The sequence below is a fragment of the Cucurbita maxima genome, unplaced genomic scaffold, assembly GCF_002738345.1.
Source record: "Cucurbita maxima cultivar Rimu unplaced genomic scaffold, Cmax_1.0 Cma_Scf00014, whole genome shotgun sequence".
Classification (NCBI taxonomy): Eukaryota; Viridiplantae; Streptophyta; class Magnoliopsida; order Cucurbitales; family Cucurbitaceae; genus Cucurbita; species Cucurbita maxima.
Window position 1 is genome coordinate 1,357,100 of NW_019272030.1, and position 24,869 is coordinate 1,381,968.

The following is a 24,869-nucleotide window of genomic DNA, read 5'->3' on the forward strand; positions in this document are numbered from 1 at the left end:
AGAAAATAATAAATAAATAAAAATGTAAAAAAAAAAAGTTGGCCGTTTTATTGACATAAATAGCCTTTGTTTTACCTAAAGTTATTTTTTTTTTATAGAAGTTAGCCTACAATTATAATTAGAATTAGTGAGGACAAAAATGTCATTTCACTAGGTGAAATTCTAATATAATAATGGAAAATAATAAATACAAAAAAATGTAAAAAAAAAGTTCGCCGTGACATAAATAGCCTTTTTTTTTCTTTTTTTTTTTACCTAAATTATTTTTGGTATAAATTATCCTACAAGGACAAAAATGCCATTTCACAGGTGAAATTCTAACATAATAATAGAAAGTAATAAATAAATAAAAATGTAAAAAAAAAAAAAAGTTGGCCGTTTTATTGATATTCTTTTTATAGAAGTTATCCTACCCTTAAATTAGTGAGGACAAAAATGTCATTTCACTAAGTGAAATTCTAATATAATAATGAAAAATAATAAATAAATAAAAATGTAAAAAAAAGTTGCCCATTTATTGACATAAATAGTTTTTTTTTTTACCTAAAGTTATTTTTTTTATATAGAAGTTATCGTACCATTAGAATTGGCGAGGACAAAAATGTCATTTTTAATGGATGAAATTCAATAAATAAATAAAAGTGGGCCGTTTTATTAAACTCAAAAGTAATAATTTTTGTGTTTGATGAATTTTTAAAATTTCAAAATTTTTAAATTTTAAATTTATATCAATTAATTTTCAATAAAATTAAAATTATATTAAATGTATAATTTACTCTATAGTATTTGAAGCCTTTTTATATATATATATATATAAATAAAATTATAAAACCTAAATATTCTTGGATGATAATATACCACACAAATTTATTTTTTTAATAAATTATAAAATTGGTTCTTAAAATTTGAATTTTTAGAATTATTTAAATATAAACTTTAACCTTTTAAAATTTTAAATTAAAAAAAAAAAATTAAACTGGTTATTGAAATAAATTTCTAAAATTTTCAAATAATATTTTTTTTATATTAAAGATTAAAAGAAATTTGAACATTTAAAAAAAAAAGATTTAGTTTGTAATATAATAAGAGTATTCTGAACCATATCGAATTAATTATGAAATACCAAACCCATTATTTTTTATTTTTATAAATAAAAAAAATACAGAATCTATATTTTTTAAATTAAAAATTAATGAGAGCCCATGGTTTTCTCAAAACCACTTCTGGTTTTAGAAACAAAAAACTGTTTTTTCTTCCTCTCCCTCCCCCTCCGTCCACTCCTTTCTCTCCGCTTCTCTCTCCTCCCCCCACCACCGGTCACTGTCACCGCCCCGCCCCGCCACTACCGCCGCTGTGCTCTCTTCCTCTTCTTTTTAAAATTTTTGAATTTTTACCTATTCATGACAGTTATATCCACAAACCTACCTAAGATTCTTTTTCTATTGGATTTCGCAATTACCGGTGGAGATGAAGCCAAGTTTTTACCACAGTAATTAATATCTTACCATCCACTTTTTTCATCCACTTTTTTCAACATCTATATCAACCACATGTCAAAATTCTAATAGTCAAAGTCTATCCCTAATAAATATTATTCGATTTAGCTCGTTACATATCAATCACACGAGTCGTTTAGAATCACTCGTGACAAGTGAACGTCAAAATTCTAATTGTCCAAGTCTATCACTAGTAAATATTGTCCACTTTGGCTCGTTACATATTGTCGTCAATCTCACAGTTTTAAAATACGTCTATTAAGGAGATATTTTCATATCCTTATAAAAAATGAGTTGATTATACTAATTATTAATACTTATATTTTTCAGGCGGTACGGCTAGTGACGATTTCATATCGAAGTTGAGGGCCACTTTTGTTTTTCAAGTGGTACACGATCTTATACGACTCGTAACAAGTGCATATCGAAGTTGAAAGCTTTTTATACTCATTCTTGCTACTCTTCTTTTTCAAGTGACACGTGAGCTTGTACAGCTAATGACAAGTATATATCAAAGGTACGAGGATACATAGCTTGGAACTTTATATTACAAGCCTTTGAAACAAAGGACGACAATTATGAATTGGTTTAGGTCATTGTTCTTTAATAGCAACATATTGGTATTAATTTTGAAAAATATGGATCGGTGCTGTCACGCTCGTTTACCGAAGACTTTGATTCACTATAGTTACTACCAAACCAGAAAAAATTTTATGTTTAAATTGTAATATTTGATTATACCTACTATAAATTATCGGATCGGATCACTATGACATGTCTATTTCAGTGTAAAGTCTATGATTATCCATTCAATTGTGTTGCTAAGTAACACCTAACATAGTTTGGCAGTTATAAATTTAAACAATTTTGTTTTTTTTTTTTTTTTTCTAAAATGGCGTGTGGTTCTTGTCATCATCGTCATCAGCGTTATCATCTTACAAGTTGTTGAGTTTTTATATATATATGATCCAATCCTCTGCCATGGCTTCCCAAATTTGGGGAGGGAGGAACAGAGCAGAGCTTAATTCGTTTCCATGGAGGATTTGAAGCCGAACCCTGCTAATTCCTCTCCCCTTACGCCGATCGGCTTCCTTGAAAGAGCCGCCGTCGTCTACGGCGATTGTCCCTCCATTATCTATAACTCCACCACCTATACCTGGACGGAAACTCACCGTCGATGTCTGCAACTCGCCTCTTCCCTAGTATCCATCGGAATCCAGAGAGGCCAAGTCGTCTCCGTCGTCTCTCCCAACACTCCTGCCATGTATGAACTCCATTTCGCTGTTCCAATGGCCGGTGCCGTCCTCAATACCATCAATCTCCGCCTCGATTCTCGAACCATCTCCGTCATCCTTCGCCACTGCGAAACGAATCTCATCTTCGTCGATCAAGCTTCTTGTGGATTAATCTCTGATGCCTTGGCCTTGTTCCCGCCGGAGATGAAACGGCCGCCGTTAATCCTCATCGCCGACAACGCTGCGGCGGAAGATTCGTCTTCGTCATCGTCATCGGCATCCTCTGTTTCGAATCGCGCTGATTTTGTCGATTCGTATGAGGAAATGGTTCAGAAAGGGGATCCTCTGTTCCAGTGGATTAGGCCGGTGAGCGAGTGGGATCCGATTGTTTTGAACTACACTTCCGGAACGACGTCGTCGCCGAAGGGAGTGGTTCACTGTCACAGAGGAATTTTCACGGTGACGCTCGATTCGCTTATTGAATGGGGAGTTTCTAAGCAATCGGTTTATTTATGGACGTTACCGATGTTCCACGCTAATGGATGGAGTTTTCCATGGGGAATCGCCGCCGTAGGCGGCACAAATGTTTGTATACGAAAATTCGACGCGGCGACGATTTTTGCCCTAATTCATCGCTATCACGTGACGCACTTGTGCGGAGCTCCGGTGGTACTCAATATGCTAACAAACTCCCCTGACAATCGGCCACTTGATCGACCAGTCAAGATTCTCACCGCTGGAGCGCCGCCGCCTGCCGCAGTTCTGTTTCGAACCGAATCGTTAGGGTTCGATGTCAGCCATGGATATGGACTGACGGAGACTGGTGGACTGGTTATTTGCTGCTCGTGGAAATCGGGATGGAACCGACTACCGGCGGCGGAGCGGGCGCGGTTGAAGGCGCGGCAGGGGGTGCGGACGTTAGCGATGGCGGTGGCTGACGTGTTGTGTCCAGAGACCGGAAAGAGCGTGAAAAGAGACGGAACTTCAATCGGAGAGATCGTTCTGAGAGGTTCATCGATGATGCTAGGGTATTTGAAAGATCCAGAAGCGACTGCGAAAGCGATGACCGCCGAGGGATGGTTCTTCACCGGAGACGTTGGGGTTATGCATCCGGACGGGTATTTGGAGATCAAGGACCGATCGAAGGATGTGATTATAAGCGGCGGAGAGAATTTGAGCAGCGTGGAGGTGGAATCAGTTCTGTACACAAATCCGGCAGTAAACGAGGCGGCAGTGGTGGCACGTCCGGACGAGTTTTGGGGAGAGACGCCTTGTGCGTTTGTGAGCTTAAAGGAAGGATTGACTCGGCGTCCGACAGAAGGGGAAATCATTGAGTATTGCAGAGGGAAGCTGCCGCGGTTCATGGTCCCGAAGACGGTGGTGTTCATGGCGGAGCTGCCGAAGACATCGACCGGAAAGATCCAGAAATTCGTCCTCAGAGAAATGGCCAAGTCAATGGGCCCAGCCGGGAGGAGCCGTTTGTAGAAGAAACTCATTGGTCCACGTTTGCATTAATATAATAAACACTCTATTTTGATCCTAAAACATTGGAATCGGTAACCGTCATTATTGTCTTTCAAATTAATTATATAAGCTTAAGTTTAATTTAATTTTATTAAGAAGAATTAAAAAAAATATATAGATTAAATCAGACATTTAAAAAAATAATAATGTCTTATTTTATCTATTTCCGGAATATTCTTTCATAAATATTTTTTTTATGTAAAAAAAAAATAATCATACCTCGTACTCCTAAAAATTATCATGGTCGCGTACTTTTAATTTTTATTTTAATTTATTAAAAAAAAGACATTGAAAGACCACGAAAATGACTATAAAACTTTAGAAATAGTACTTTGATTTTAAATTTTTTAAATTATAATAATAAAAAAAATATTGAAGAATATAGTCAATAAATAAATAAATAAAAAGAAAACGTGCGGCGATGGCCAACTAAGAGTCGTAAGGGAAAAAACAACAGGAAAATATATTTTTTTAATTACATTTATTATTATTATTATTTATAAAATATTAGAACAACAACCACGATTTCACGTGGGTTCGAGCACTGGAAACAGTGCCAAAGTCAGAAATTCAAATTAATAAAATTAAAATTAAATTTTAATATTTATTATTAAATAGCCAAATTTCTTTTTCACAATAATTATAAAATTTCTTTTTATTAAATTTTGGATTTTTTTTTATAAAAATTATTTAAATTTTGGATTGAAAATAAATAATTGTTGACCACGTGGAAATCAATTAAAATTATTACGGAGAAATGAAGAAAGTGGCAGACAGCCACAAGTCATCACCACGTCCATTCGCAGGATCTATCTGATAAGAGATAAATGATAATATCCTCTTTTTTTTTTTGTTTTTGTTTGTTTGTTAAAATTAGACTGATACAATATTTTCTAAAATAAATTTAAAAATAATAATAATTATGAACTTGCATTAAAAAATATATATTTGTTTAAATAATTATAAATTGTTAATATATTTTTTTCGAATGATTATAAATGAGGAGAAATAAAAGATTTTAAATTTTTAAATTTTTACTAACAAATAACCCAATCCGAAATTAGAGGGTTGAATTGGGTTACCAATCCAACTAATAAATTTTCGGTTTGTCCAAAATCGGTAGTGATAGGTTGATAACAATATTTTTAAACTTTAATTTAAAGTAGGAAAATTTCTTTTTCACATAAATATAACGTTTCTTTTTTTTAAAAAAAAAAATTAATTTTATTAGTTTTATTTATTTATTTAATTTTTTTTTTCTGAACCCAATTTGTCCTGATAGGTGGAAAACTCTTTTTTGAAATTAAATTTTAAAAATACTTTTTATATTTAGTTGTATTTTAAAATACCAATTTTTTTTATTTAAATAATTATAATTTTTTTTTTATTTATTTGTGAATTTTTAATATATTTTATCTAAGATTGTAATTAATAATTATAATTAGTGTATTAGTAAAAAAAAAATAAATAAAATTTTAATTGTTTAACCGCTCGACAATCCAACCCGAAAGTTTTGGGTCGGGGGTTGGATTAGATTGTAAAAAATTTAGAGTTAGGTTGGATTACCAACACGAACTTTTGGGTTGGTCTAAAAAATTCTCTTAACCCAACCATTACTCATAGATTGATAAAAATATCTTTCAATTTTATATACATCTAAAAAAAAATATTCTTAAAATTTTAAGAGTTTAATAATAATCTTAAATTAGAAGAGTCTAAAAAAATACTTTAAACTTTTATAAAAGTTGAAAAAATTCTCGATATTGACCATTCACTATTCACGAGACTGTTTACGTAAACAAAACCTGATATTTTCGCCCAATTTGAGTATTTTTGTTTCGACTTTGTATCCACTTTCGGTGGTACTCGTATTTTCTCTTATTTTAGTAGATATTTAAGGAGTTTAGAGAAAATTTGGAAAATTTTAAGGACCTAACCGTGAATGAAAACTGTCATGTATACCCATTAAATCACACCTCAAAACTTCAGAAGTATGATATAAAAAGTATGTCATGTAAATTTGAGCTCGAACTAAGTTTATTTAATTTATGAAAAAACATGTTAAAATGTTACGGTGCACAATTCTCAAAAAATAACTATTGAGTTATGATTGAATGAAACTGAACATATTAAATGTTGACTTTTAACATGATGCACGTTTTCGAGATATACATCATCGAGTCAGCTAGATCAACTTGAAAATAGGGTTATTATCTAGTCTGACCCAACTTTCTCTAATTTTAAGATTGACATGAATATTAAGAATATTTGACATTTGTAACTGATATTCGTGATGTGTTGTGACTTGTACATGTTTGATATTTGAGTTTTATGAAATTTTAGATGTTAATTAAATAATAATTTAATAACGGGTTGTTGGTGTCACCAACTCCACTCATGGAAATGAATTTCATCGAATAAATTCATAATTTTAACCTAAATTTAAAAATTTTGAAAAAAAAATTTGGAAAATTTATTTGAACGTATCTGCATGTACGCAACAAGTTTGGAAGTGGTAAGATTTTGGACTGTGTGTGTCCCAAATCGATCTGTGGTGGTGACTGAAGCGATAACAGAGAGAGTAATGGCGGGATGTTAGCGCTTATCGGTGCCTAATTGGTTCCTGTTTGAAGCGAAGAAATCGTTGCAGAGACGACAACAATGGCGGGCTGTTTAGCCACTGCCACTCTTACAACCACTTCTCCTCAACTTTCCTCTTATTCTCCATCGAACTGTCGCCCTCTTTTCAGTTTCAGGAGGCAAATTGTTGGACTGGGTATTTCCTCCGTAGCGCCAATCCTCCGTCGACGACGTGTGCCGTTTCAATTAGGTTTCAGAAGGTACGATGAGAAAGGCCGGTTTCGTGTCGATTATGTTGCAATTCCAGTGTCGAATTGCACCAGAAGTGGCGCGGATACCGATTTGGATTTTACAGAGTCGATCGATTGCGTGGGGACTGCTCAGGATGTGGAGTGTGTGGTTTCCTCGACTGATGAAGAATTAGGGATTTCTTCCGATTTTGATAATGATGGTGATGGTTCCGTGGCAGTCTTGGAGAAAGCCTGGGAGTTTGCTGTGTTGGTTTCGCCGTTTTTCTTTTGGGGTACGGCTATGGTGGCCATGAAAGAGGTGCTTCCAAGGTCTGGTCCTTTCTTCGTTTCCGCCTTTCGTCTTGTACCTGCCGGTTTCCTCTTGATTGCCTTTGCTGCTTTCCGCGGTCGCCCCTTTCCTTCTGGGTTTTCTGCTTGGATTTCCATTCTTCTTTTTGCTCTAGTCGACGCTACATTATTTCAGGGCTTTCTTGCTCAAGGCTTGCAGAGGACATCCGCAGGCTTGGGTAGTGTAAGTTCCATTTTTTCTTGCATCTTTTGCTTTGTTATGTAAATGTCTTCTTAGTTCATTGCAGATTTCTGGAATTGGTAATTGGTGTATTAGTATATGTATATGTTGGTAGTGCTGTTAGGCAGAAATGAAAAAAGAAATCAAGAACACAACTGAAGACGAGAAAATTATTTCATCTTCTTTGCTTGCTTGATTAAGGGATCCTTTAATATTGAATCCCTTGTGATTTTGAAGAAGATTCAAAGATAAACATGGATATATGGTTACAAAGAATTCGCGTATCTTATAAATTAACCTCCGGGTGTTTTGAAGTGTATGATCCATACAATTAGAAACGTATCAAGTAATTTGCAGCATTCCCTTAAGCCGAGTTCAATTGTTGACGATGCCAGCACATGTTATTTCTTTGATGCCCAGCTATTGCCCCCAAAACCTATGATATAGTAATGTAGGTTGGTATGGTTGAAGAACAGGATTGAAACTTCATCTCTTTTCCGTTGTATTTTGATTGAAAGGAAGGCGAGTTTTGATTTGTGAATTGTTATAGGACGAAGTTGAATTTGAATATGGAGATGGAAATGACATCCAGGAGGAAGTAGTCGGTTTTTTCTGAATTTATAATCTTAGAGATTATAGGAGTAGGTTCGTACTTGAGCATGTGGACTTTCAAACAATTTCAGGAGAGAAGAGAGAGACACCACTAGTCGATGTATTTCATGCTAGATCTGGTAGATTGAAAACACCAGGCTTACTTACACGGATTTGCAGCAATATTCGTTAGGAATTTTAGAACATTCTCAAGATAGATTTCATGTATGCTCCCATTGGAAGTATAATAAAGTTAAGAAATGTGGACAAACTTATGGCGATTACTTTCCATTGATATTTATAGCATCCCACCCATACTCCTCTACTTGGAGTTCTCTTAATAAGAACTTTTGTATTTATGATCTTTCCCTCATTTGTACCAACTGGGGGGAACTTTAGCTTTTGTAGGCTTTATATATTATCATTCATTCCAACAACAAAAAAGGGTGAAAAAAATCACATTTGGCACTTTTCTCTCTACATCTCTGTACTCATTCAACTATCATACGAAAATTATATTTATACCTCTTGTTTCTGTACATATGCCTTCATTGCAGGTAATAATTGATTCTCAACCATTAACCGTTGCAGTGCTTGCAGCCTTCTTATTTGGTGAGTCTATCGGTTTAGTTGGAGCCGCTGGACTTGTACTTGGAGTTTTAGGACTTATACTCCTTGAGGTACTCGTCTTTCCCCTCCTCGGTATAGTTGGGGCCCTTGTGTTAGTGTTACTGTCTTACAGATGCATTACATAACTGGATGGTTATAGAGATGTGCATGATTAATGAGACTAACAAAGAGAAACTATCAACAAGCTTGATTTATGTAATTTTTGGCGGGTTTGGTGAGCTTTTGGGATGATGAGATCCAATTTTTGTAAGAAATGAAAACCGTAATTTTATAGTACTCTGCTCTAATAATGCAGGGAGGTTCTGAACATAAAATTTATACTGGATTTTGAGAACTACTGTGTACTCTTTGGCATCTTTAGAACTGCGATCTGATCAAATCTTTTGATATTTCAATCTAACCTTTCATATTCTTTGTAAACTTTGATTTAACCATCCTATGAATGCTCAGCTTGGCTTCTTGTCTTTTTTAAATAAACCACTTTTGTTTTCTCTTTCTTCCACAATAGAATAATGGTCTTTTGTGCGTGGTGTGCGCGAATGTCTTTATTTTCTTTTAAGCATTATGTAAGTAAGATTGTTCAAGAGTTATATTATATGAAAAAAAGAGGTGGCATCAACAAAATCACGCGACCCATCTATCTGCACTTTATCAAAGCATAGCTTCTGTTTGATGTGGCACTCGGTTTGACAGGTTCCTTCACTTACTTTAGATGCAAGTAGCTTTTCGTTGTGGGGAAGTGGAGAGTGGTGGATGTTTCTAGCTGCACAGAGCATGGCAGTAGGTACTGTCATGGTCCGCTGGGTTTCAAAGTATTCTGATCCTATTATGGCAACTGGATGGGTAGGATCAACCGTTGAAGTGATCTTTTATGAAATCATATCACTGTTCTTTCTTATGCATTTCAGTATACAGATTTTTTTAGTGGACCCTTTTCGTCAACCTTATTAAAAATGTATATGATCGCATGATTGAAGAAAATTAGTTTTTGATCTACCTTCAGTACTTGTTCATAGTCCTCATGGGAAATTTCCTGCCCCCTTCACCCAGTTAACCCATCATTTTATGATTTTGACTGCAGGCTATTAAATATAGAAAGCATCAAACTTCAATGGAGTTCCTTATTGGAAGTTATGAAATACTTGAAGGATGCGTTTTACAAGGCCTTTGTCTATTGAACCAAATAAATGTAATTTTTTTTATGTTGCAGCACATGGTGATTGGTGGTCTTCCGCTTTTGATGATCTGTTTCCTTAATCATGAGCCTGCAGTCAGTGGGAGTCTTCAGGATTTTACAACAAATGATATACTAGCACTCTTTTATGCATCTATATTTGGAAGTGCTGTTAGCTACGGTTCTTTCTTCTATAGTGCAACAAAAGGTTTCACACTTTCCCTAATAGCATTCTCTAGTTTTTGAGGCGTGTTTTGCTTTGAAGTTCAAATTCTCTCATCTTGTTGCTTTATTCTTTATTATAAGTATGATCAAAGACATAAGAATAACATCACTTTATAGGTCTCACCGTGCCAGGTTAATAGGCATTTTGAAATCCATTTAGCTCAAGGTTCACTGGTTTTCCGATATGCTGTGTGCATCTGATCAAATTCTTAATGCCCCTTGATAATACTTTGTAGACATTCATGGCTCGTTACTTAATCTCCACTTTGTGCTAATTCTCCATTGTGGATGTTTTTTTTACTAACAGGTAGTTTGACAAAGCTTAGCTCTCTCACCTTTCTCACTCCAATGTTTGCTTCAATTTTTGGGTAAGGTTCTACACGCTATTTTACAACAGGGCACAAATACAATGAGTGAAATATCTACTTTACAGACACGTCAATGTTTCCTCCGTTCGTTTATGTCAGGTTCCTATATTTGGGAGAGACATTTTCACCTATTCAACTGGTTGGAGCCGTTGTCACTGTGGTTTCTATATACGTGGTCAACTATGGCAGTAGTTTGGAATGAGCTCACAAGATCTGTTCACGCTTTCAACATTCAAAAACAAAGGTTGCCTTTCATTATCGGACATGAAGGGCCAGTTTACATAATACTAAATTTAGAAGAAATTTCCACGATAGGATATACTTGATGCAATACTTTATTGTGCTGCAATCTGATAGTACTTGTGCACACAGCATATCAGAAACATTGACGATAGGATATACTTGTCAGATCAATCTTGTGCGTGCAAACACACTTAGCAATGATGCATGATTATGGACATCTGCTAAGTCAAGAGCCCTCGTTGCGCAAATCTCTTGTGAGTTTTGAACTATCAGGGGAAGATCATTCGTAGCATTTGTAATTTTAGTGACCGTTCGTCGTTGGACGATGCCTATTCATAGCATTTGTATTCAAATTATGTAATTATGGCATTTGTTATATAAAATTATTGTAATTATATATTTTTCTTGCTTCATAACCTTGACATATATGGTTTATATATTTTTCTTGCTTCATAACCTTGACATAATTCAGTTTATGGTTTATATATTAACAAGAACCTAGTGGAAGGAAAGTACACATTTACTGAAATAATTTGCGCTGCTAATATTGAGTGGAAGAATACAGGAACAGGAGAAATTGTTGCAAGTTTGCAACTGAATAAAAATGCAGAAGGCTGAGGAATGGAAAAAGACAACAACACAAAAAGAAACAGGCAAATGGCCGAGGTGAGGAGATCTATACAATTCTAATCAGGTGGAGCCAGTGGCTGCAACAGGAATTGTATGAAGAACTTTACCGGTACCGCCTCCGAGTCTGCCACGGCCAATCCCAGTTCTTTGGGAATTGGATTCCCTCCTTTCGGCTGTTCTCCGCCTGTTATCATCTCCGGTGAGCCCTGGTTTTGATTGCAGACTACTCCCTGAGCCATTATGTGGCTGGCCTTCCTCTTTGGTGTTCTGTCTTGATGTCCAGGAGTCAGTTGAAATGCCCCAATGGTGCTGTTGAACACTGCCCACAAAACTGCTGCTACCAGAGGATTCCTGATCATCTGTATCTCCCCCTCGAGCAGCAACGACAGGGCTGCCGCCCCTTCTCACAGTCGTGTACTTGTGAAAGCTCGGTTCCAGAATATCGTCATTCATGGCAACTTCTGATTCAACAAAAGGGTCTCTAATATCAGCCATGCCCTTCAGATTGCCACTGTAAGGTACGCTATGCTCATTTCTACTGGATTGATATGTTGGTGGATTGCTTCTATCCTCAGAGAAAACACAGGAGAAATTCGAACCTGTTGCTGAATTGAGATCAGCAACTGCTTCAACAATGGAACAGGCCTTGGTTACACAAGCTGGAAGAGAAACAGGGTTGGCATTCTTTTGATGGAAATTCTGAATGTCTTGAAGCAACATCTTGGTGTAAGATGGTGTTTGACTTTGATTCAGCAAAGCTTCTGGATTAATATCTAATTCTCTTGATTGCCTTGCAGATCTGCTCCTTGCCAGTCCCTGGGGTTTCTGATGCTCTACCACGACCACCTCTGTGTTTGACAATGGTGTTGTGGAGGCTATAATATTCACAACAGCTCTGGTAGCTGCGCTGCCTGATTTGTTGCTATTCACTTGGGAAACTGTTACTTTGTGACCACTTTTGGAATCAGTTTTTGGCTTCTGTGACAAAAGATTGCAAGGTATGAATCAATATTAAAAGACTTTCTGGACACTTGAAGTCATGAAAGAATAGGGTGTGTAGGTTCCAAATGTACCTGGTAGACACCATTAATGGATTCCTTAGCAATCACTTCTTCCGTTTCCTTTTTGCTTCTGTTGTTGATCCTTTTATGTGGCTGTGAATTAGTATCAATTTCACTCAATGGGTTTCTTCTGTAAGGAGATTGCTCTGCTTTTCTTGATGAGCTGCGGCTGAGAGATGGCTGCTGCTGCTGCTGGTTTTCGTCCGCGGCTTTAACAATTTCCATGTTTCTAGCAGGAGACTGTGAACGAGGCGATGAAGCAACCCTTGAACCCGCCATGGCAGTCGCCTCGCCGAAATTCCTTTTAACTGATATCCTCTTAACAGCAGTCACTGTCGCCGAATCATTGTCTCCATAACCACCAGTGACATTGTTGCTCTTGTCCATTTCCATGTGACAGACTGTTGCAGGGACCGAAACCATTTTTGCTGGTCGACTGAGACCACCGCCACCGCCACCGCCGTTATTGGCATTGGCATTGGAAGTATTCATTGCAGAGGGCTCCGCTGACCGTCGGCCAGGGGACCGGCTAACACGCCTCTCTCTGCTGCTGGACCGTTGGTTTTGATCTCTCTCCCTACTTGGGGTTCTCCTCCTTCCTTGAGAGGAAGAGTGTCTAGAAGACTGGCGGTGGCCCTGCCTTAGATGGTGGCGTTTCTCCGCCGGAGTTCCAACGTCGTCAACCTCAACAGAAAAGGGATTCTTCCCATCTTCATCTTCATCACCAAAATTGGCAGAATCAACACCATCTCTGCCACAATGATCAAAATCATTGCTTCTCTTAGAACCAGAGTACCTTCTTCCATTGCCTTTAGCCGATGAACTCCGACTCAATCTTCCACACTGAATCAAGATGGCATCAACTTCCTCTTTAGTACAGCTCGAAGTTCTCACCAAACCCACCTTCAAATTTTCACCCAAAGCTCCAGACTCCAAAATTTCACAGGAAGAAGAAGACACATTACCCTCTTCAGGAGGAGGAACAAGAAGAGAAGCCCCATTTTTGTCCCTTCCATCGTGGCTCTTCCTGTGCTTAATCACAAAAACCTCCTTCTTCACAGGGTACTCACTTCTTTCTTCTTTCCACTCACCATTTTCTTGCCCTGTTTTCTTGCTACTCTTGCTTTTCAGGTCAGTGGTGGGCGGCTGAGAAATTGGGATGATGGGTTTGCCGCCATTGCAGGAGCTGGTATCTGGAGGTACATCAGTAGAAGAAACCGAAGGTAAAGTCTTCTTCTTTTTGCTCAAACAAGCACCCATTAGAGAGGATCTATAACAGTTTTTAGTAGACTAAACTCCAGAAATCCTCCAAAGAGTTAGGGATATGGAAGAAACTCAGCTATGGAGAGAGAGAGAGAGAGATTTGAAAGTGGGTTTAGTGAAGAGAAGGCAGAGAGACAAGAAAAGAGGGTTAACGGGTGGCGCTCTGTTCAAGAAGCATTTTCAAAATTCTGCAACTTCTATTTTAATGAAGAGAGAGAAAGAGGAGAGAGAAAGAGGAAAAAAATTCGAAATTTGAGTTACAGAGAGGCAAAGATAGAGGGCAAAGATCTCTGACAATTAGAGCCGTTACTTAAGTTGAATGGAATTGAAAATACCATCTCTCTCTCTCTCTCTCTCTCTCTCACTCTCACCTCTTTAAATATAAACTTTGGCTGTTACTTTTTATTTAATAGCCTTTTTCCTTCTATTTTTTAAAATTATTTTCCACTCTCTCCCTTTATTCCCTGTCCATAAAATTATTTAACTTTCTATTTCACCTTTATTTTATTTTTTATTATCATCCAATTTTCTATTTATTTTAGTGTTTTAATATTATAACATAATTTTCGACACAAAAGTGATAATATTTAAACTAATTTTACATTGAACCTAATTTCACACCCTATACATTTAGCCAATATAATAGGCCGAAATCAAATGCTAGCCGAAATCAAATGGGAGGTAATTGTAAGATGAAGCAAATATATATAAAAAAAAAATTACGAGAACTCTTTCTTCATCCCTTAAATATAAACAATGAATAAATTCTCATTCCCAATCTCGTTTATGAGAAATTTTTCTTCGTCCTCCTAATTGACGTCGAAGGGAGGTCCCCAATTAGTATTAAAAAAAAAACAACATTCTTTTATTATAACAGTTCTAAGTGTAAGATATAAATTGGACATCTTTAATTGAGTGTGAGAGAATTAAATGGAAAGTGAATTTTAAAAAATCTATTTTATTAAAATTATTACTAGGTCTGTTATATGACATCATAAAATGAATATTATTCAAATTAAGAATTATTTCATTCGTCTTTCATTAGGCCTTTTAATTAGTCTGTTCAATTTTTACATCGTTTTTTTTTCTTGTGTTTATATAATTTCACTCATATGCTGTGTATAACTCCGATATATATATATATATATAAACAATCAAATGATTTTGGTGTTATATAAATTTTCATTTATATACTTTTTTTTTTTTTTTTAGTATGTTAGATTATTTTTGTTAACTGCAAAAACATTAAATGCAAAGACAAAGAGTTAGGTACAAAATAAACCATTGTTTAAACCAGGAGGCTCCACCAAAGGAATAACTTGTGATTTGTTTTATTTATTTATTTAATGGCATTTAATATTTTAATTCTGTATTTTTATGATTGAATTCCATAATTACTCAAACAATTAGTTCCGAGGAAAAAGCTATGATTAACAGACAACAAACATTTTCCTTAAAAAACGCTAATTCATCATTTACTATTTTCTTCCCTTTTTTTCTTCCAACTTTAATAGTAAGTTTTTAAAATTCACAATTTTTTTTCTTACACATAAAATATAATTTACATGTACTAGGTCAATTCGTTTTATGAATTGGTAACGTTTTATGAATTTGTAAGCAGCCTATCAACGCATCATTGAAATTTTAAAATTCTATTATACTTAAAATTAAAAGTTTAGGGATCAATAAGAAACTTTCCTAAAGACAAAAAAAAAAAAAAAAGCTCAAAAACTATCTGCGTAAAATTAAAAGTTGATAAATCTATTAAACATTTTTAAAATGAGAGAGAAGAAAAGTTATCGTATGCAAATTCAGTGTCCTAAAAACTAGCTAAACCAAGAAAAGAAGGGTAAGTGAACAATCAAAGAGCTGAGATGAACTTCTGAATTTTCCCCTGCGTTCGCTCCTTCTCTTCTGGTCCATCAAGATCTCCGATATTGTCGTGATACTCCTTTGATTCACAAAACGAAACGAATTGAAATGATTAATTTAGAGTATTTGAAAGAAAACATATTCTTGTTGAAAGAATAACAAAACTCAGGACAAAATAATATAGCAGGCACTTCACTACTAAGCACGTGAAGAACATTATTCTATATAGAATTGAATTTCTTTATGAATCTGTGAAAAGTGATTACACAGCCACCCACAGATTTGTTCCTAAGAAGATAATGGGGGCCTAAAGTTTCCCAATCCAACGTAGGCGTAGCAAGACGATGGGTGCATGAGAGTCCGTGGAGTTAGTAGTCTTAGTAAGAGGGGGAAGAGTTAAGGATTTATCCGGTGTGAGATATCACATTATTCGAAGAACCTTAGATGCTGTCAGAGTAAAGGATCGTCGATAAGGGCGTTCTAGTGCGTTGTATATTCTTATCCAAGAAACGTGTGAAGTGTATGGCTAACCCAATAACGAAAGTTTTGCAAGTGAAGGGGAGCATGCTACCCTGAGACAAACAAAAATCTTTCTTTTTGAAATCAAGTTTGAACAATCAACCCTTTTTATTCCTTGCTTCGTTATTTGCCATTGCTTCTACTTGATGTACCAAGACGTCCACTCTTTACATTATGCTCATACCCACTATTACTAATCTTGAGAAGGGTTCATCCACTCCAATAGCAGCTTTAGAAAGAGTTCGAAGTTTTTAATCAGAGACAGGAATCCAAGACTTTGGAGGGTATTTTCAAACATCTCAAACTCCTCGAGGGGTAAGAACTTGTCTGGCTTAAGTCTAGTCATTAATCATCGAAGCTCTTCTCTTCTTCTTAATGAGAAAAGTAAAGTTCAAGAATAAACTAAGGTTTCGATTCTGTCATGGCCTACCATTTATTGTGGAGATGCCCTTATGCAAGGACCCTGCCTCATTTCAGTCAGGTCTTACGTTTTTCAGAAGTAAATATAAGGCCATCTACGATAAAGGTATTGGCTAACTTATAGCCTATAGGGGTTAAAAAATGGAAGCCTATTTGAAATTTCTTTTAGAATAGTGACTAATTGGTGGGCAATTCAAGCACCCTATATGATATGATTTTGATATTTAGTACAAGCAAACAAATTTTAATGGGGCTTTGAATTCCTTATCCCAGAAGTCGCAGAACTCAGCATGTCGAAGCTGTCAGCTTGTGGAAATGTAGTTTTGTAGAAATGGAAGTCATCAACGGGAAAATTGAGGCTTGTTTAGAGTTGACGGTAATTAAAGATCACTTTCTGGTTCTGCAAGGGGCAGGAGTACCTACAATCAAGAGCTGACTACAAAACTAACGGACAAGCTGGTTTAACCCTCTAAAAGCCCCTACCCATCCATTTTCCTTCCTTGCAAGCCTCATTGGCAATTTAAAAGGTTGATCAACGTCTTTTGGATAGAGACCATATGTTCTCAGACAAGGCATTCGTTGGGCTGAAAAAAATTGGATTAGTACAGCAATTCCAAGCGTAAGGAGGTCCACTAAAAAGTGGGCAAATCAAGTCTTTCGTGCATTTCAACTTCAACAAGTTGTAGGCCACAATAGCTCTATGTTGCCACTTCCTCGCAATCTCAATTTTGAGCTGCTATAGATCAAACCAGTGATGACTTTGAGTGTTTGTTGTTAAAAATATTGTTGTAAGGCTTTGAAGGTCCTTAACCTAGCGGAAGGGCATGTCAACCAAGAAGGCCCCTTTAGAGTCAGTAGACCAATCAGCTCAACAATTTCTCAACTTCCACCTTCAGTAAAAAACAAAAAGAATAGTTCGCTCTCGCCACGTTACATGGCTTTGTAATTTCTTGGCTTCCACTTGGAGGACAAGTTGGCTCTATGGGAACGAAGTATTTATAAGCCTCCAAACACACAATTTATGAGAGAAGAATCGAAAAATGGATAGATGCACATGTGTGAGGTAAAGGAAAGGAAGGAGAATCTAGGAAAGTAACTAGAGGACATGAGGAACTCCAGGAAGAAGTGGCTTAGTAGGGAATGGGCAGGGATCTTACTAGTAAATTGTGGATTATGTGAGAGACTATGCTTTGGACCATTTGGACTATCAAAACAGAGCGAAAAAAGAGATTGGAAGATCTTCAAAGAAATTTTGGAATGATTTTGTAAATCTTTCTTCCACTTGGTCCTCTCTCTCAACATTTTCATTATAATACCATTTCCTCCTTTGTATTCAATTAGGCCCTTTTATAATATCTTGGTTTGAGCTTGCCTTTACTTCATAATTTCAATGAAATTATTAATTTCTTATGAAACAAAAATAAATATAATAATTCAAAAGTCAGCTTTGTAATCAATATACTGGATTTATTGGACTAATATTTCTCTTTGAATGGAACGAATAAAAAGTTGTGTAGAACAAGAGATAAGGCAAGAAATGCAACATAAAGAACACCTAGATCATGAGGAGTCACTTCTATAGAGACCAAAAAGACGAAATAAGTGGGTTTATAAGGGTGTATTCAACTAGTGATCTAAAAACAACAATTGGAAAACAAAGGATTTATTAAATAAAGAAGGATTCAGTGAAATACATAATTGAACGGTATGTTTTCAGTGTTTTCAAATGTGTGTTTGGTAACATATATATAGATTGGATCCCAATTTCAGAAGTTACTCAAAATATGTTTGATATTATATTTATAAACCATGTAAATAAGGGTAGTTATGGAAAATACCAATAACATAAAAAGGTTGTTTAAAGAATTTCCACTATGTGAACACATAAAATGCAAACAGATCTGTCAAATAGATATTTGTTAAATCCACTCGACTCTGTGACTCTGAAAACATAATTAATATCCAAAAAGTATGCCAGAAAGGTCCTAACTTACTACCGTATGGTTGCTTAAACATCATACTTCTCATCCAAGACAAAACAAAAATAAAATGTATATATAAATTGGAGAAAAAAAGGTCGAGTGAGAGGCAGACCTGAAGAATGTTCTTGATGTCCTGCCTAGTGAGTTTTTGTTGCTTGAGCAATAATTCAATTCTTGCTCTCATTTGAGAGTGTCTACAAGAGAAACAATCAAATGAAACATAATCTCAAAGAGATCATTAGGTTATGTTCTAATTTCTCATTGCATTTATGTTTGGTAACCATTTCTTGTTCTCCCACCTCTAATTGTTTTGGTTTCTTCTTTCCAACTTGGTAATAACAGTATAATAATATTTTTAAAAATCAAAATGATATAATAAATTTGAATATAATACTTTCAAATACGTATTTTAAAAGTAAATCTTTCACTTTCTTAAATTAAAATTTTAGAAAATAAGGCAAAATAATCGCCAAACATATATATATATATATATATTCTCATAAAAAAGAGAAAATGGAAAACAAGAACCCATTGTTCAATAAATTTCAATTTTTTCCTTAAGGAAAAAAAAAATAGAAAAGAAAAGAAAAGAAAAAGAAACATAAAATGAGAACATCATGAATGTAGTTTGATGCAACACTTACTCGGAGCACCATAGATGTCCCAAAATAACAGCAATCAACTGCAAGAACAAGGATTGATGTTAATACCCCTATTGAGAATTGAAAATAATTGACAACGTAAAGAATTTCAAATTTTCAAGCATTGGAACCTTTTAAGCTACTCATAAATCCCACCTTTAAATGAATTTCAAAATGTGCCTCCAATCTGATGCGCACAAAATTTATGCTAGACTATTTTCGTTTTTTATCAATAAAAACCTTAATAGATAATAAAATACTATAAAGAACATAAAAAGATTTTCCTGCAATAAAGAACATAAAAATATTTTCCAGCAAAGACTATATACTTCATCTAATGCTGAAATATGAATGACATCCCTCGATAAACTTTGCTTCATCTCCTCAAAGGAATTCAAGTGTTTATTTGTTTTTTGTCAATAAAACTTTGATCAACAAAGATAAAAACTATCAAGCAGTAGGATAACATGCCTTCAAGCCTAAAAACTGTAAAACTTGCATGTAAGGAAGAAAGGTTGACATTTCTAAATTCTAGGAAATCAAATTAAAAGAAAGTTTATGTAACGGCCCAAATCCACCGCTAGCAGATATTGCCCTCTTTGGGCTTTCCCTTTCGGGCTTCCCCTCGAGGCTTTAAAAAACGTCTACTAGGGGAAGGTTTCCACACCCTTATAAATGGTGGTTTGTTCTCCTCCCCAACCAATGTGGGACATCACAATCCACCCCCTTCGGGAGCCCAGAGACCTCGTTGGCACTCTTTCCTTCCTCCAATCGATGTGGGACCGCCCCCAAATCCACCCCTCTTTGGGACCAGCGTCATTACTAGCACACCACCTCATGTCTACCCCCCTTCGGGGAACAGCGAGAAGGCTAGCACATCGTCCGGTTTCTGGCTCTGATACCATTTGTAACGGCCCAGATCCACCACTAGCAGATATTGTCCTCTTTGGGCTTTCCCTTTCGGGCTTCCCCTCAAGGCTTTAAAACACGTCTGCTAGGGGAAGGTTTCCACACCCTTATAAATGGTGGTTTGTTCTCCTCTCCAACCAATGTGGGACATCACAGTTTATCCTATATTGATTTAGAGGTCTCTAAGTTTAAACCTTCATACCAAAAAACTTATGATGTCTACCGGGTTCAGGCCTTTTGGGCGCAGATGCCCCCAGATATAGGGGAGAAAAGCTCCAGCTCCCGGTTATCAAAAAATAAATAAATAAAATAATAAAACAAAGTTTAATAAGTCAATTTTATGAAACATTGGACCCAAGGATAATGCCGGTTTAAGTGTAAGATATAGAACTGTCTGGATGTTCTTAAAAAATGTATCATGGAGAAGATCTCAGACAAATAAAATCCATATTATCAGCCAAAACATGTTTGGCTTAATGCATTCTAAAAGTTATTTGTCCGTATTTTCTCTTGCATCATTTTCAAGGGTAGCTTGTTTCTAAGGATAAATGAAGTTGCTCCTTTTAAAATCATAGTTCCATAAATAGTTGCTCCAAAATCTAAATAATACAAGCTACTTAATCAAAATTCTTATCAATTGTTTTTAAACACTATTTTACAGAACAAGCTGTCATAGCATTTGATGAACATAAAAGCTTCAGCAGGAGTTAATCCCCAGCTTATACAACACAATATCGAGTGAAACAACTCATATCAATGATCCACAGGGACTGAGAGATTAACTATCTCTTGTTACAACAACCCAACATTAACGTATGCACCAATCATCAAAGTCCATTGAGTAACAAGCTTTATAGTAATAAAACATTAATCACGAAGACAAACCTGAAGGGTATAAAGTCCAGACTCTAATTTGCGGTTGTACTTTTCCTCTTCGTCCATCTGCAATTTTGGGTGCATATTAGAGCATAAACTAATTACTAAAATGTATGAAATTAAATATATATATCACATGGAACCTCTAAATCATCGAGTTCAATCTCGCTTAGCCGCTCCATCTCCACTTTGACTCTATCAGAATATCTATAAAAATAAAACTATCATATATCATGCCAGAATATTATTTGTTCGAGGAAATAAATAAATAGAGGACTTCATCTCTGAACGATAGGAGTGCAAAGAAATAGAAGTGAACATGAACCCACCTTAAGTAGAGTTCCATCAGCCGATCTATCTTTTCACACTCATTTTCAACAAATTTACACAACAACCTTTCCTTTCTGGTACCCCTCAAAATACCACCTGGTAAGGGCAAGGAACATTAGTTGAAACTAAGAATAGGAGAAAGCATAGATTAAAAAGATAAAGAAAGCTGGGTATTTCCACGTGCTTGTGACCAACGATTGCAATAAAATGAAAATTGGAATACAACGACTAACTCTTAAAACAGAAACATATCATCGCATTAAGAGATGAGCGTCTAATAAGTAAAGAGCTTAAAAATGTAACAGCCCTTGAAACATAAAAAAAATGATGTCAACCATATTTTTAAGCACTGTAAATATAAAACCACAGTGAATAAACCGTACAATTTCATTGAGCCAATTGTTTCTCCAGCACTATTTACATGATTTGAGCAGTATTAAAAAGACTTGTGCTTTTTTGCACTTCTACTGCCAGTCCAGGATTTTCTTTTCCTTTACCCCTTGACAGATTTAGTATCAGTATTCATTTAAACATAAGGCAGGCCTATCAAGCTGGCCAAACTATTTTCAAGGCAAAGGGAACAAAAGGCTGCAACCACTGTTTTGCTCTACGAAAATTCTTTAACGAAGGGAAGTATCCAAGGTATTGCAGACAGCCAAGTTGTCAAATTATTGTCATTCTAAATCAGTTCAAGTTCAACAGTCCAGTATCAGACCATCTCTACATCTCTCATACTATAATAACTTCAAACTCAATGCTAAGGAATACGGTACAACCAACCTTTTCAACCCCAAACTCAATGGTGTTCATATCCAATACTAAAAGTTGGAAAGATTGTCATATAAGTGGAAGGAATATCTTCGCAGCAGCCAGAAAGGAGCAAAATTTGTTAAATAATAAACACAGATGCTAAAGAACATATGTACAATATCACTTGCCTGCTTACCAAATAATGATGCAATAAGAGACACGATACGTTCTTCCAACTCCTCTTGATAACGCTCTTTCTTGTTTTTCTTATTCAAAAGGATCTACAAAGTTTAAAGCATGTGAAGTAAGCATCATCGAATAAGTGATTAGAAAGTCAAATTTTGGAACAATTTCACAGAAAAATGTATTAACGAAAGATTTAGACATCAATTTCACATTTATATCAAAACCTAATTCCATAGTAAGACAGCTACGTTTGAAAAAATGCATTGTTTTTTTAATAAGAAATTGAGCTTTAATCAAGAGAAATGAAAGAAAATACACAGGTACAAAAACAAAAGTCCCACACAAAAAAGAAGCCCAAAGAAAGACAAGAAAGAACACTTCAATATAAAATCAAAAAATCCATTTGGTAATTACAAAAAGCCTTAGCCAGTTAGGCCCATAAGAGAAAATAAACCTAGAAACCTTCCACAACTCCCCCTTATATCTCTGCTTTTTCTTGAATAACTTATGATTCAAAGGGCTTGGTAGGAGCTCAACCAATGATTGTTCCAACCAGTGAATCTGATGCCATTGAAATGGAATTAAGAGCGTTTACAAGATTGTAAAGTGAAGAAATGGAATAATAAGAAACGTCTTTCTTTTCCTCCAATTTAATCATAATGCAGCCCGAATTGCTAATTAAACCAATGAAAAAAAGACTTATTTTCCGCATCACAACCAATAAACACTACCATCCTCGCTAAGAAGCAGTGAAATTCAGGACCTTCTCTAGTTCATTCACATAACATAAGCCTTTTCCAGTTGTATTTTAAGAAACAAGATGCCACCGAAGACAGAATTCAAATCTCTTTTTGATAAGATGTCTCTCTCTATATGTGTTCAGAAGTGCGAAAGCTATTGGCAAACGAACGGATAAATTAACAAAATAAATATAAGATTGTACCATGGACTCGCTTTCCAATCAGATTTATGTTTCCATATGATCCCAGAATCATAATTTGATTATCACACATGCAAACTTTAAATTCAGAATCATTCCGTGCTACTCTATGAATGTCACAATTCAACTCTAAACTACATTCAATAATAGAAAATAAGAAAAACAACAAAATGCAAGGACTAGAGGAAGTTATGTAATTTACCCTACCTTACCCATAAAGGCAGCAAAGGCCGTCTTTAACCCCAACACATCAACAAATCGTTCACAAGCAGGCGGGTAATTTGTCATGGCAAAATCAAGAGCCCTTATAGCTGACCCATAGGCGGATTTCTTCTGTTTCATAATAATTATCATCAATTCCACACCCTCAGCTTTCACAAACCTTTCCTTGTTCTCCAGTGGCATCAACAAACAACACAAAGAATCAAACAAATTTTCCACCATCTCAGCCTCATCAGGGCTCTTGGGGTCCTTGGACTTGTACATTGCAACCGCTTGAAGAACAACATCGACCCCGTTCATCTGTCCAAGCCTTCGCTGATTCACCGTACTGTTCTGCAAAAGTATCGCCAGTATCTCCGATGCATACTGCTTATTGCTATCAAAATCCCTTACCTTAATCTTCCCAAGTAACCACTTCATTAGTTTTGTGCGCTCACAGACCAACTCGGCAACTACCGGTTTCACTTCAATCAAGTTCTCAATGGTCGCTAGGGTATTGTAAACGGCACTCATCTCGTCCGGGTCCGTCTCCGATAATCGATGCAAGTTCTGAACCAACAGATCAAGAACATTATTCTCAATCAGCGCATCGACCAACACGCGAGCAGGTTCATCGTTATCCTCAAGAACATCCTCGTCAGTCAAATCCTGGATCAATTGGACCGCATCAATAGCAATATCAGTATTACTATGCGAAAGGAGGTCAACGACGGACGAAACTACACCAAGTTTGACGATATCAGGGTACAGCTCGGGACCGGCGGCGAGCACTTTGAGCTTCTGAATCTCATCGTGAAGCTCGACTTCAGAATCAGCAAAGCGCTCAGGCTGGTCGGGATACTTGAGGCGAGCTTCGGTGTTGTCTCTGAGACGGCGTTCGAACGAGAGAGAGAGCTTCTTCACCGTTCGAAGGTCCAATACTTCGACTACCTTTTGGGACTTCTCGACGGCTTCGAGGAGAGCCAAGTCGATATGGTCAGCTCCATTGGTGGCTATGTCGTCGCGCTTCCGCTTTGGATGAGAGCTGTGGTTCCGGTTGCCGGCGATTTCCATCAAATTCACACACAGAAAAATATTCCCGCGGGTGAGATGATGTTTATGGTTCGTACTCCGGTTGAAACCAAACCAGAAATATGAGATTGAAGTTAACTTAGCGGCAGGGTGTTTACAACTTAATATTCTACCATCCTATTCTTTTTTTGTTTAAGCAATTAAATAAAAATTATAACTCAATTAATAAAAATATTTTTATTTTTTTTTAAATAATTTTTTTTATAAATATTTTGTAATTTAAGTATTTCAAAAATATCTTTCAAAATTTCTAGTAAAAAAATTTAAAATACCTTTAAACCTTAAAAAAAAAAAAAAAAAAAAAATACCAATATAAATTAAAACTTTTAAAAATAATCTAGGAAGTGTTTTACAGGTTTTTGTCTATTGAAG

General features: G+C 35.8%; 4 protein-coding genes across 6 annotated transcripts; 2 read left to right on the plus strand and 2 right to left on the minus strand.

Annotated features, from left to right (window-relative positions):
* Window positions 1–2,405: 2,405 nt before the first annotated feature.
* Window positions 2,406–4,295, plus strand: LOC111489657 (probable acyl-activating enzyme 5, peroxisomal). Its single transcript, XM_023137979.1, has one exon. It carries the CDS (start codon window positions 2,531–2,533, stop codon window positions 4,214–4,216), a length of 1,686 nt encoding a protein of 561 aa, XP_022993747.1. The 5' UTR covers window positions 2,406–2,530; the 3' UTR covers window positions 4,217–4,295.
* Window positions 4,296–6,737: 2,442 nt separating this feature from the next.
* Window positions 6,738–11,238, plus strand: LOC111489226 (WAT1-related protein At3g02690, chloroplastic). Of its 3 annotated transcripts, none has more exons than XR_002719341.1 (7): window positions 6,738–7,597; window positions 8,743–8,865; window positions 9,509–9,658; window positions 10,026–10,197; window positions 10,522–10,582; window positions 10,682–10,853; window positions 10,992–11,238. XR_002719341.1 is itself a non-coding variant. In XM_023137338.1 (7 exons), exons 1-6 carry the CDS (start codon window positions 6,917–6,919, stop codon window positions 10,782–10,784), a joined length of 1,290 nt encoding a protein of 429 aa, XP_022993106.1. In that variant the 5' UTR covers window positions 6,738–6,916; the 3' UTR covers window positions 10,785–10,826; window positions 10,992–11,224. The 3 variants fall into 3 exon arrangements, 1 of the variants encoding a protein (XP_022993106.1); XR_002719340.1 differs by having other exon boundaries at window positions 10,682–10,948; window positions 10,983–11,224; XM_023137338.1 differs by having other exon boundaries at window positions 10,682–10,826; window positions 10,992–11,224.
* Window positions 11,239–11,330: 92 nt separating this feature from the next.
* Window positions 11,331–13,776, minus strand: LOC111489382 (uncharacterized protein At1g65710-like). Its single transcript, XM_023137575.1, has 2 exons — window positions 12,529–13,776; window positions 11,331–12,433 (listed from the first exon to the last, which is right to left on the minus strand). The coding sequence occupies exons 1-2, from the start codon at window positions 13,774–13,776 to the stop codon at window positions 11,516–11,518; spliced, it is 2,166 nt and encodes a 721-aa protein (XP_022993343.1). The 3' UTR covers window positions 11,331–11,515.
* A 1,636-nt stretch (window positions 13,777–15,412) lies between these two features.
* On the minus strand, window positions 15,413–24,590 carry LOC111489089 (beta-catenin-like protein 1). The gene is made up of 8 exons (XM_023137118.1): window positions 23,412–24,590; window positions 22,275–22,359; window positions 21,328–21,424; window positions 21,142–21,205; window positions 21,008–21,064; window positions 19,217–19,254; window positions 18,685–18,766; window positions 15,413–15,730 (listed from the first exon to the last, which is right to left on the minus strand). Exons 1-8 carry the CDS (start codon window positions 24,477–24,479, stop codon window positions 15,641–15,643), a joined length of 1,581 nt encoding a protein of 526 aa, XP_022992886.1. The 5' UTR covers window positions 24,480–24,590; the 3' UTR covers window positions 15,413–15,640.
* Window positions 24,591–24,869: the final 279 nt, after the last annotated feature.